Source organism: Rhopalosiphum padi, chromosome 4, assembly GCF_020882245.1.
Source record: "Rhopalosiphum padi isolate XX-2018 chromosome 4, ASM2088224v1, whole genome shotgun sequence".
NCBI lineage: Eukaryota > Metazoa > Arthropoda > Insecta > Hemiptera > Aphididae > Rhopalosiphum > Rhopalosiphum padi.
The window spans coordinates 11,112,357-11,126,095 of NC_083600.1; the positions used below are offsets into that span (position 1 = coordinate 11,112,357).

Here is a 13,739-nt window from a genome sequence, read left to right on the forward strand (position 1 = left end):
ACTAGGACTTTTTTGAAATAAAACCAAAGGTGTTCCGAAAAAAACAATTAAATTTATTAAGAAAACAAATAATGTACAACAGTACAGCGGGTACGATTACATATAATGTTATTCACGTATATAAATTACCTAACTGTATAACAGGTAACAGCAGACGCCTAAATACATATTTTTTCATTAATTTCGAAAAATGTCGTCATTTGTAACATTTTGCAGGAGCCTACACATAATATTTAGCTAGGTATAGCCTAATATTATAATAACATCTCTTAAACGTGGACATAGTAATTATAATAATTTGTACATAAATCGCATAAATCGGTGTACAACAAACGCGGAAACGTAACTTTCGATGTAAATACCATGTGAATAAAAACGAAACTAATAATAATAATAATAATATATTATAATGTAGATCGTCGTGAGTTTACGGGTCCTTTTCTGTAGTAGTGTCTTGTTGAATGTTCCACATCTCGGAATACTCGGATGCGCCTTTTTCCATCAAGAATTGGTGACTGCCGCGTTCAACGACTTTCCCGTTACGCAATATCAATATGTCGTCAGCATCTTTAATGGTCGACAACCGATGGGCAATGCACACACTCGTCTTATCCTTAGTAGCTCGTCGCAATGCCTTCAGTATGTTCTATAAATAAGAAAATGAAAAAATGAAAATCTAAACCCCGGCTCAATAGGTAATATTACTAATATTGTAATAATAAAAAGTATAACTGGTTTTAAAATTTGATAAAGTATTTCCAATTTTATTTGGTTTTTATTGATATTATTATTTTTTTAAAGAAATTTTATAACTTTATAAGTTTATTTTTTACTAATCTATAATGAAACACTAAATAGTAATTTTTTTGAACATTATTATCGACGTGATCCTTATAAAATATAATTATTAATTATACTAAATACTAAGGCAATAGGTTTCCATTATAATACCTATAATAGATAATATATTATAATATTAAATTGATTAGTTACAAACTTATATAAACAATAAACATACTCAATATATTCAGACAATTCAGTTGATGCAACTGCTATATTTTACTGGCTATCTGGCTATTAAATGTATAAACAAAAAATACATCCATAAATCTATTATTTTAAAGGACTCGCTGTGCTCACTTATAAGTTAAAACAAAATTCCTTGTGATATAATTAATACAAATTCAAAATAAACTGGAAGAAACGATAAAAAAAAATAGCAAAAAATATATTTCTAATTTAGATACCTAGATACATTGGCAAACTAACAATAATATTGCAGATAAACAAACTAAACAAGTTCTATAGCTGTATCGTCACCCGAACCGGATGGTTCTCACATGCGCCTTCCCGACACTTCCCCGAGTCAACACATTCGTAGCTATGTAATATATATATTGTTCACATAATATGCATAAGAAACAATATTCCCCGTATACAACACAATAAACATCAATTAAATCAAATAAAACAATTAGTTAAAACAACAATTTAGACTCTTGTAATCCAAGCATAATCTCAAACGTTAAAAGAATGGAATCGGGTCAAAATTAGACATATAAAATTGACTCATACAAATCTATGGACTTTTGAAGGCTTAAAATTACTCTCTAGTATATGTCAACTATATGTCCATGTATCACCAATTTTAAAATTAAATATACATTTTAGAGGAATGAATCTCTGACAGAGAAAAATTCAAATGAAGTCATATAATTTATGACGAGTTTAGGGCTAAATCTAAGAAATGTATATATACCACCAAATTTTTTAATTAAATCCAAATATTTGATTTACTTTAACCAATACGTTATAAATAAAATTATTATTATTAATAGGAGCTGGTATAACCCAATCCCGGCGTTTGCAAGCCTTTTTGGGTTTGTTTTTTTTGTTTGTAAAAAAACAATAGGATAAAGCCGATTGCCATGTTTGAGTGTCTACCAATCAGTCATCACCCAGTAATACTTTGTCCTTTCGCTTTTCTGGTGCTTTTTTTTATGTAAACAAATAAAAATGGTAATTGCGTGTCAATAGCCACCTGCAGTCGTCACGTGGTGTAAATCGATACCCGGCTGGACGATCTACCTACGGCCAATCGCCATAACTCCTATCGTTGATAGCCGCCCAAAGCTGTTTTGTACGCAAAAAAGGTCAAAGTTTAATGCTGCATTTGTGTGTTAAGTGTAGTTATAGTGATGACCGGTGAAAATTAATTTAAATGAAACTAAACCTCACAGTAGTAGTGGTTATGATTCTATTCTGTGGCCTGTGGGGATATATAATTTATTGGGTAAACATATAGTCGTGGGAGGCTTTGCTCTAAGTACATTTAAATATGTATTTATTGTAACAATTACAATGATGATTCAAAATAATTTTTAATTTTAAAAAAATCACGTAAAAAATAGAAAAAAAATAAAAAAATTTAGGGTGGCTGTGTTAAATCACGTGCCGTCACCGAATCGCAAAAGCGGGGTTCGGTTTTTAAGTCTACCTATAATACCTGTTTAATGGGAACCTATATTGGTTACACACTTACACTTAACACCTATCAACTATCATTTGAGTTGTTAACCACAGCCAAATCTTGAGCAGTTAAACCGCTTTTGAACTGTAACGAAATTTGCGTTGAACATTGATTTACCTATGCAAGTTTCATTATTTTTTGTGTAATGAAACAATTACAATTTTATTATAGAAAAAATCATTTGCATTATATATGTATATCTATTTTAGTCTTAACGATTGTATTTTGTAGGTTATACAAGACAAACATGATGATAATAACTTTAACAATTTAAGAAAATGTATACCTATGTAAGGCTAACGGCTAGAGACAATCTATAGGTGTCCGGTCCGGTTGGAAAGCTGCAGGGTTACGGGGTCAACTAGAGCCTAGAGGTGGACTGGAGGGGACATGATGCAATTAATATAATTAAATTATATCATGGAGGGGGCTTGGCTCATATAAAACTATTATTACCTCGCCCCCTCTCAGTGAAATCATCCTTATAATCTTGTTTATGAAAAGTTGTAAAGAATCGTGACGGGTTGATTTAATTTATATTTTCATTATTGTTAATTTGTGACAACTCACATTTATAATCATTTTATGAGTATATTTTACAATGCCTAAATAGATTTTTTTTAAGTCATTATTTTCATAGTTTAGCAGAGCAGTTTTAGAAAGCCTGAGCAACAGTAAGACTATTACTCTCTATCTAACTTGGTTAGGCATTTCTGGCTAATGGCCTCTAATTGTCGAAGCCAAAATTTAGTTATCAAGGTAAAAAAAAAAAAACAATGCATAAAATACTATTTTATTATTTTATGTATGTATGGGCGTAAAATATTATAACTTTTAAATTAATATTATTTTATTGTATATTTACTTATTGAAAAGGGGTCCAGAAAAATTTACTATAGCTACTGAAAAACCTAGTCACCACTAGTTATACGAATACGATACTATGAAGAACAGATTTATTGGCGCCAATCTCAATATTCATGTATTAGTACCATCCTGATTCCCGATATAAAGAGGTGATGATGAGATGACGATTTTCTATAGGTTTCTATTTGATTTTAAGATTGATACAGGTCGTGAAAGTGAAATTATTATTAAATAAACGACGTGTTTGCCGCCATGCACATGATAATATCTTCATTATACTTTATATTATTTATTCGGCTATACATACTGTAATTCTATACGGGTATATTGTAAATTGCGTTAATGTAAATTCACTGCATTCCGTAACGCGAGTGTTTTATCTTTTATTTTTATATAATATTTATAATTATAACATTACTAATATATTTTACCGACACGTCTTATAACCGACTTGGATCGTAATTTCATCTGGTTGACAGTCATCGTACGAATGTAGAAACGTTGAACATATTTACATATTTAAATAAAATTATGTACTTAGGGTTTGCTCTATATAACTGCCTGTAGACAAAAATACTACTATTTATATGTATAACATTATGCGCTCGTATAATACGGTCATAAAACAACACAACAGGGAATGTTTATTTTATTTTTAAGTTTATGTCATCTAAAAGTAAAATTATATATTTTTATTGGTGGCTGAATAATATACGTAACTTTAGTAACTTAAAGTATGGTCATTTACTGGTTTCTAAAATATGCAAAATCTATTGCAATTATAGACCATAAAATGTTATATTATAATATACTTTTAAGAATACATATTATAAAAGTACTTAATAGTTAATATAATATAATGATATATTAAATTCAGATATTTACCACTTTGTCCGAGGATTTGATATAATGGAATAGTTGACCCGGAGTAAAATAAATATCTAGTCATATTGTTAAAGATTATAGGATATATATATACCTGTTCAGTTATCGAGTCCAAAGATGACGTCGCTTCGTCGAATATCAGAATGGGACTGCCCTTGAGTATAGCCCTGGCAATAGACACCCGTTGCTTTTCACCGCCAGATATCATTAGGCCTCGTTCACCAACTTGAGTCAAATACCCGTTGGGAAGCTTGGATACAGAGTTGTGAAGTTCCGCGAGCTTTGCCGCCTCGACGACTTCGGACTCGGACTTGCTCATGTCGCCGTAGTGAAGGTTGTACATGATCGTGTCGTGAAACAAAACCGAATCCTACATAGACGGGATAAAACAAAATAATATTACTATAATTTCTCACCCTAGAGATAATTTAAACAATTTCTTAACACACCTACCCTAAAACATATAAATAAATGTAAGTTGTTTTTTAAAGAAATACCGCAGCGTAAAAATAAAAATTATCTACAATCTACAAAAATAGGCTTACTTAAACTGACACTACTGATCATTACCTAATCGTCCTAACTCCTAATCCATGTAAGATAATTTATTATATTGCAATAATTAATTATAGGTACCTGAGGAACTACAGCCATGCATTTCCGAAGACTATCGATATCAACATCCTTAATGTTCTTGCCTCCAATGAGTATTTCGCCCGACGTCGGTTCAAAAAACCTGAATAGCAATCTGATTATTGTTGATTTGCTGAAACATTCATGTATCAACACCATTTAATTATTATTATTATTTTTAGGGTTTAATTTATAATTAAATAAATTTCATAGTGTTTGAAAATATTAATAATAAATTTATTTTATAAAATAAAATTCATAATAATAAACTAAAAAGCTTTGTTCCCACTAATAATATTTCTTAATCATAACAAAAGAATTAACGTTAATTGTCATTGAAATAAATAGTTTCGTCTGAATTTGAACTTAAAATGTCTATACAAATTAATTGTTTAGTATATTTTTTAGATTTATCAGTTTCAGTATAAAAAATTTATTGAGTTAAATTTTTAAATTTTAGGTATTAATATTAAAAAATTTATGAAATTTTAATTACAAAATAATAAGAAGTTTAAATGCTTGAACAATTTTTTTTTTTTTTGTGAATTTCCAATACATTTTTTGTAATGTTTTTGTATAATAACAAGTTGTCAGGAATCTTATATTAAACTTTCAAACTTTTGGCAGACCAACCATAAATACTCTATTGATATTTCAATTATAATTCAAAAAAATTCAAAATATTTTATAAAGAAAATGATAATATAAACAATTGCCAACAATTAAAAGTTTCTATAATTATTTGTCTTTAGAATATGATAAAATAAAGAAATCAATTTTATTGAAAATCTTGTTTTGTGTATATATTGATTTTCATTTTTTTTTTTGTAGTTTTTGAAAAGTACTGAACATTTTATAATTTTGATCCTAGTGTACTATTTACTAATTATATCTAATTTGCCACCAGAAATCATAATTAAACATCAAATATTTTTAATGCCATAAAAATTAAAAAATGATAACAAAAAAAAAACAACAACATTGTAAAATCAATACATTCATCACTCCTCTTAGTTGCTCAAAATCTAAAATAAACATCTGTATCGTTAATCTTAAATAAGTTTATAATACAAATTCAATAAATTATAATAAATAGTTTAGTATATAATATATATACTAATACTATTACCTATGCAAATTAATTTTATATGGCATTGTAGAAAGAATACACTATATTTTTTATTCAATAATAATTGTAATTTTACTTTTAAAAAAAGAAGGTAATTTAAAATTTTAAAATGTTTATTTTACAGTTTTTTTTTTATAGTATATTACAAATCACAGGCCTGGTTATAATATATATTTTTTGTTTACGAAGTTATAATACTATTTTTATTATTATAAGAAACTCGGATGTTGTCACATCTCTGGATCAGAATATTTGTGAACCTTTTGTTCACAGCTTCTAACTTCTAACTGTCCTAAGTGACATTTTTCCATTATCAAGCATTTAAATTTTTAGTTGTTTAATTCCAAAATAATATTAATAAATAAGACAATTTTTATCAACATAAATCAAATAAAAAAATCAAGTGGTATATTCATGTACAGATAAGTACCAAAACATAAGTTTTGTTTTTATATTTTAGTACAATTTAAAAAAAAAGAGTCAGTAGGAAAATATACTGAAAAAAATAACAATGAGGACAATCATGTTGCCAACGCATAGATAACATTTTTTATAATATTTGGCTGATATGCTTACCCACTACCAGAACCTCCAACAATTGCGACCTTCTTGCCAGCTGGAACAATAAAGGACAGGTCATTCAAAATAGGTTTGCCGTTTTGATATCCGAAGTTAACATTTCTGAATTCGATGGACGCGTTTTCTTTACTGATTGACAAGGGGACAGCATCAGATCGGTTCTAATTAAGATTGGCAAAAATAAAATACAAAACATAAATAGAACAGAGTATAGTCATTTTTAGAATAGAATAACAATTTACTACTTTAGCTTAATAGCTTATGATATAAAAAACATAGAAAATTGTAAAAATGTGATTACATTTTTAAAAATTTGAGTTAAAAATATTTGAAGTTTTGACCAATTGATAGAGTTCATTGATTAAAGAATTGCTTTGTATAATAGATGCATACCTTAACAGACGGGTCACATGCCATGATTGCAAACATGGACTGCATGTCAAGCAATGCTTGTCGAACTTCACGGTAAACAGATCCTAGGAATCCTAGTGGCATGGCCAGCTGGAAAAGGAGACCATTCACCATCGCCAGATCACCAATTGTCATGTTACCTAATGTTTATTTATATTTATATCTGATTTTTTGATGTGTTATTGCTTAATTATACATAACATAAAACCAATAAATAAAAATCTAATCTATTTATATTACCTTCAACTATTTGTTTTGCAGCTAATATCATTGCTGCGCTCATTGTTACACTGAAAATGGCATTTTGACCAAAATTCAAAAGTGCTAAACTTGAGCTAGTCTTAAGTGAAGCCAGTTCAAATTTTTGTAAGACACGGTCATATCTGTTAGCTTCGTACAATTCGTTGTTGAAATACTATAATTGAGGAAAAAAAATATTTGAATGTTTTAAGTTCTGTAAAGCTGAACTAATTAAAAAGGGTAAAATATCAAACATAGGTATACAATTACAATTTTACTTAAAATTAAAATATTATTCAATCTCTCAAATATTAAAATGTCAATTATGTATATACTAAAAGATTCATAATATATTTGAATGATTTTATTTAAATTATTTATTTCTTGTCTATTAAACAATCTAGATATATAATAAAGTTTAGTATAAAAAAAGTGTATAATATAACTCTTGATTATTAGTTTTAATGTTTAACTTATCTATTCATAGATGAAGATAGAAATTAATTTAGAAACATCTTATTTAGAATAAGTAAATAATATATATTAATATATTTTGATATAATATAAATACTAAATTTTGAATTAGAGGTCAACTAGTTTTAACTTAATATGTATTTTAAGTATTTAAAGTTTAGATGATCAGATAGGAGTGGCACAAAGAAACCCTGCAAAATGTCACTATTCCGCTTTTATAAAAGAAGAAGATGAAATATCATAAAATATTTAAAAAATGGTTAAATTAAGAATGTTTAAAATTGATAACCAAAAATTAGCTACCAAAATATAAACGATAAATAAGTATTAAATGCAATATTGGTACTGCTTAGTACAAAAAATTATTTAAAAGTAATTAATAATTTACCTTTTTGAGTTAAAATAATAATTTTATCATTAAACATATACCTTAACAGTTTCATAATTTATTAATGAGTCCATAGCTTTATTTCCAGCTTCATTTTCAGCTTGATTCATAAAAATTCGGAATTTTGTCCTCCATTGGGTTATCAATAATGTATAAGCTGTATAAATGGAAACGCAACCAAAGGATAAAGCAGCAAATTTATAACCACAATTTAATCCCTAAAAATATATTAATAAGTAATAACCATAAAAAATTTGTTAACTTTTTATTTATATAAACATACCAAAATAGTGCTAACTAGTGCCAATTCAAATACAGTAGGTACAATATTAAATACCATAGCAGTAAGTACAAAATTTATTCCCCTGCTTCCACGATCTATAACCTAGAAAAAAAAAAATAAATTATTCAAAACAAGTTTTATCTAATTGGTATAATCACTATTACTGGATGTTCGATATATATTTTTATAGATTTCATAGTAGAAGCCACAGTGGTAACAAAATTTGTAAATAAGTAACGAATTTCACATAGGTATGCCACACTTTAAAATATACTACATCTGACTTCATTAATTAACTTTCTAAAACAAAGCTAAACATTTAAAGTGAAAATAAATAATAAAACTTAAACTACTATTAAATACTTCACAAGATATTTTTATTTTTAAATTTTAACATAATTGACTCTAAAAGAATGTAACTCTTTAAAAATTGATATTATTGAGCCTTTTTGATCAATAACTAATAGAAGTATAAAATCATACCTTAGATAATGCACCAGTTTGTCTGGATAAATGGAAACTAAGATCTAAACTGTGAAGATGTAAGAACACATTTCTGGCAATTTTTCTTATAGATTGTTGTGCCACACTAGCAAATACTGCATTTCGTAGTTCATTCATACCAGCAGCAGCAGTTCTACAAACACCATCTAAAAATATGACAAATCATTAGTATTGGTTTTTAGTTATTAAATTTAGTATTATTATTATAGAAACAATAATTTGATTTAAAATTTAATTTTCTATTTATTTATTCTACATACTAACATTATTTGTTAACACAACTAATAGAATTGGAATGAAAATATGATGTGAAAATATTTATGACACAAAATGTTATTTATATATTTTTGAATATTTAAGAGAACTTGAATATAATATTAGCATTTTTTATACAGTAAATAGTGCAGTACTACTACAGTTGACATAAACAAACAAAATTAGTATATTTACTAAAATACTACAAAAATCACTAGCTATAATCTAATTGATATCAAGAAAATACAATTTATTATATTCTAAGGTAAGCGCTTAATACAAATAAATAAGTTTTTTTTTTTTGTAATTTAGGTAATGCAATACAATTAGCAATATAATATATAACATTACAACAGGAGAAACTAAGATAAATGTGCCTTAATTGCCTTAATGCAATAATTTGAGGAAAAAATATTTTTATTCTGCAATAAGTATATTGTATTCTTTTTATAATTAAAAAAATGTTTTAAAAATATCTACTATTGGTATATCTAGAGGAGAGTTGATAGTTTGATACCTTTCTCAAAAATTCCAGTGATGGAGACAAATTTCCCCCTTACAATTATGCCGATTATAATATGTATTTAAAATATCAAGTCATACTTATAATCTACTTGAAACTTACTCATACTCACACGATATTAACAGTGTCGCCGCAACAGTTAACACAGTTTCGGGTGCTGAATCCATAGTTAACAATGCATCCCCACTAGTACCAAGTTTTTCATTGAGATCGTCAATTGCATATTTAAGCAAGAATGGGACAGAAACATTTAACATTTTGGCAGCAGCCAATAATCCGAGTGCCAATGTAACTCGTTTTCGAATAGTCACATCATCCTATATATTTCTTAAATTTTGTAACTATACTTTAATTAACTACTAATTAATATGAAAACCAACCTTTGGCCAAATGTACTGCAACATACCCAAAATCATATCTTTGCCTGTAATAGTGTTGGCTTCTATTACGGACAAGTTTTCTTTAACATGAGCCCCGCCAATATGATAACATGTTGGAAGTGTTGCTAGTCTGTTTGAAATTTGTAACTTTTTATGGCGATTGCAGAGGACATTGTTATGATGTACAGTATAAGTAGAAATAGCCTGAAAAAATTATTATGATATAAAACTTTTGAAAAATTTGGAAAAAGTATTAGACCTTGCAAAAACTTTTTTTTTATTATAGTGATTGTCTATTAATTAGTACATATTTTGACTATATTTTATAAGATAATACATACAAATATTATGTTATATATTAATAATATTATTTATATAAATATACCTATTGTTGATTTGAAAAAATATTTCTGATCCTAATTAAATATTTTAATAGTTTGTAAATTATACTTTTATTAAGAACTGAAATTGTGTTTAAAAATATCTCTATAAAACGCATTTATATTTTAATCTATGCAAATGTTATAACTTATAACATAATAACTTAAATATATATTATTATTAAGGTGGTACATCTAATTATATTTAAATAAAATATAATTAAAAATAGGAAATAATAATGAACCACCAGATTTAATTATTACATACAAATGCATACTTAATTTATCTTTAAATATTATAGTCATAAATACAGATTAGTAACTACTTTAATTTTATACAAATTATTGTTAATAATTTGAATAAGGTATTTAAATCAAGGTTATACTTCTGTTAGAACTAAAATAAAAGTATGAAATTCATATATAATAATTCAGAATTCATGGCTGTTCAGTGCAAAAATAATTTATCAGTTATAATAATGAAAAATACATTTTTTAATGTGATTAATTTGTAATGAATAATGATAGTTAATATGTAATCTTTGTCTTTTAATAGGTAGATATTGAAATATGTTTCAGGTACTCATATTATTATGTTCATAAGATTTATTTTATTTTATTTAAAGAACATTTTAATATTTTGTATTTAATAGTCTAGGAATGATGAACCTTTTGTCATATAAAAAGTTTTGGTTAGATTTTATTTTTTTTGCATGTCAACTAATTCAATTTTTTTCTTATTAAACCTAGAAAATCCCTACAAATAATATTTTTTTATACAGTTATGCATGTCATAGGCTCACTATCTCTAAAATAGACTAAGTAAAGAAACCAACTAAAAAAAAATCAACAAATTTACCTTAACATATATTTATTTCCAACAGATTAATAGATTATTATTTAACAATTAATGATTGCAAACATTTCTCAAGTAATCTCCGATTCTCCTTTACCAGCTCCGTAGCAACCACAAAACCAGTTGTCTTCTCAGCCTGATTGCTTTCTAATATAGTCAACATATTTGATTCCCATTGTTTTACCTCTTCTAGCTTGGTTTTAACAACTATTGCTCCAATTTTAGATACAGCTTCAATCTCACTTTGGTCAAATAAATTTGCAAACACTCGGTTTTTTAATTCTTCATCATTAAATCGATCAGAATAAATTAATAGGTATGTTAAGACTCTTGTTGACCAAGATAAGCCTTCAGATGTACAATAATGACCATCTAATAAATCATAAGTTTTAAGTTTATCCATTCGATTTTTATTTAAACCTTTGCCTGTTTTTGAAATGATCTCATTAGCTGACAAATGAACAGAATCTTGTGGATTTGATGGAACAATGAATCCATATTCTAAAAATAATTTAGTGTTGGAATGTGGTCCGTAGTTAATAAACACTTCAGAATGTTTTTTAAATAATTTTTCAGTAATAATAGTGTATGCGCCATTTAAATGATTGACTGTGGCTCGAACGCAAGCCAAAGGAGAGTGGTTAAACATATCAATATATGGAGTAAGTGCTAGATTGTTGACATCTGACAATTTTATTTTATTTTTTAAACTACAGTCTGGACTCATATAAACAGCTCTAGTATTTACAATCGACCATGCCCATTTATAAACTTCAAATGTAAATATATTTTTGCAAGTGTCTAAACAGTGTGGACATACAACAGAAGACATTTCGTACATGATTTGATTGAAAGTTGTCAATATTGTGTTTTGATGATCTAGTACTTTGATTGACAGATCTTTGGGCAAATGTTCAGCAGGGCAGTATGCTGAATTTGACAGAACTGTGGGCAACGAGATAATATAGTTATACCAAAATGATTCAGATCCTTTGTGTTGTTCAAACATCAAGTATGTGGCTAACACTTGTTGTGTCTTGTACACAGTGGTAAAATGTTTGCCAAATGGTGATACAGACACAGAGTCGACAGTGATCACCAGACGACCGGGTACAATGGCAAGTGGTTGTCCTGCTTCAATATTTTGGGCCGCCATCAGCCCTCGTCCTGTGTCAGAAAAACAGGCAGGCGCTAACCGGCAGGTAGGCTTCCATCCATAAGATTTCATCCATGTAGTCAACGAGACGACTTCGAACTGGTAGCCGGTGGAAGGGCGGTCAGAAGTGGGTTTGCAGCGGCGGCGGGCCGTGCGACCCATTGGTAAGTACGGAGAATCGGTAGACTTTACTCAGGACTCACCTTGTAATGGTTTCTCAGCAAACAGAGCGCAACGTGTCGGCTACACAATTTCGGCAGGCCAAAAACAATCGCCATGCCTTTGAATGTTGCGTGGTTCGAAAAACTATTTAAAATAATAAAACAGACACTCAGATTAACATGTTTAACAACGATGACACTATTGACACTTGATCTTTTATCAAAATCAAAAATAATATGTATAATAGGTATTCTATATTTTTTCTATGTACAATAATATAATTCGTTTAATCAGCAATGTCGCCAAATTATTATCACACATTAAATTTTATCTATGATATCACTTTTATGTTCTATATTGGTCTGTGATGATATTAGAAATTAGAGTAGATCTTTACTAAAATTACTCTAAGGAATAGACAAGGCAAGGTTTATAGATTATCTATAAAAGTATAAACCTTGGTAGACCATGAACATTATACATCATGAATATTAAGATAATTAATTATTTTTGAAATTAATCAATTTATCTTAATTCATGTTACACATTTATATACCTATTTAATATTTATTATACTATTTATACTGTAAGCATGGACCACGGTCATGATAAAAGATCTTGTCTAGGTCAAATTATTCAAAATTCAAAAAAAAATTAATAAATGTAAATTTTGTTTTATTGTTATTCATTAATACATTTAATATTTGTATGTTATAATTTTATGAATTAATTTTCAACAAGCTTGAACAATTAAGTAATGATTTGTTAAAATTAATCTGTTATTTGTTAACGTGTTTTATATAATAAACCTAACAAGTTAAGATTCAATATTTTTATTTGCGTGTGTCTGTCATCAATTATCATCTTTTGCATCAAATGTTTTGAACTTAAATATTATAATTTATAATTTTTTAAAGGGTGATTTTACTCTTAGATTACCAAGATAAATTTAAAAAAATGATTTTATATGATTGTGTGGGCTATACAGAGAAAACAAATAGAGCACTGTATTGCTAAAGATATTAATACGTTAATAATATAATACAATGTGAAATTGACATCTAAGTTTCTATAACTTGGATCTAGTTTTTCCTTGGCCTTGTC

The 13,739-nt window shown here is 27.5% G+C and overlaps 1 protein-coding gene across 2 annotated transcripts; it reads right to left on the minus strand.

The window, feature by feature from the left end:
* Positions 1–32: 32 nt before the first annotated feature.
* Positions 33–12,949, minus strand: LOC132929082 (iron-sulfur clusters transporter ABCB7, mitochondrial). Of its 2 annotated transcripts, none has more exons than XM_060994162.1 (12): positions 12,677–12,949; positions 10,082–10,285; positions 9,814–10,018; positions 8,903–9,069; positions 8,420–8,521; positions 8,178–8,354; positions 7,275–7,449; positions 7,017–7,174; positions 6,621–6,784; positions 4,919–5,048; positions 4,377–4,652; positions 33–646 (listed from the first exon to the last, which is right to left on the minus strand). In XM_060994162.1, exons 1-12 carry the CDS (start codon positions 12,749–12,751, stop codon positions 428–430), a joined length of 2,052 nt encoding a protein of 683 aa, XP_060850145.1. In that variant the 5' UTR covers positions 12,752–12,949; the 3' UTR covers positions 33–427. The 2 variants fall into 2 exon arrangements, with proteins under 2 accessions (XP_060850145.1, XP_060850146.1); XM_060994163.1 differs by lacking the exon at positions 12,677–12,949 and adding an exon at positions 11,321–11,454.
* Between the last annotated feature and the right edge of the window lie 790 nt (positions 12,950–13,739).

Coding starts and splice junctions, on each gene's coding strand:
- LOC132929082 (XM_060994162.1), bottom strand. CDS start 12,751: ATGGCGATTGTTTTTGGCCTGCCGAAATTGTGTAGCCGACACGTTGCG. Junction 10,019..10,081: donor TGCAGTACATTTGGCCAAAG/GTTGGTTTTCAT, acceptor AGAAATATATAG/GATGATGTGACTATTCGAAA. Junction 6,785..7,016: donor CATGTGACCCGTCTGTTAAG/GTATGCATCTAT, acceptor AATCTTAATTAG/AACCGATCTGATGCTGTCCC.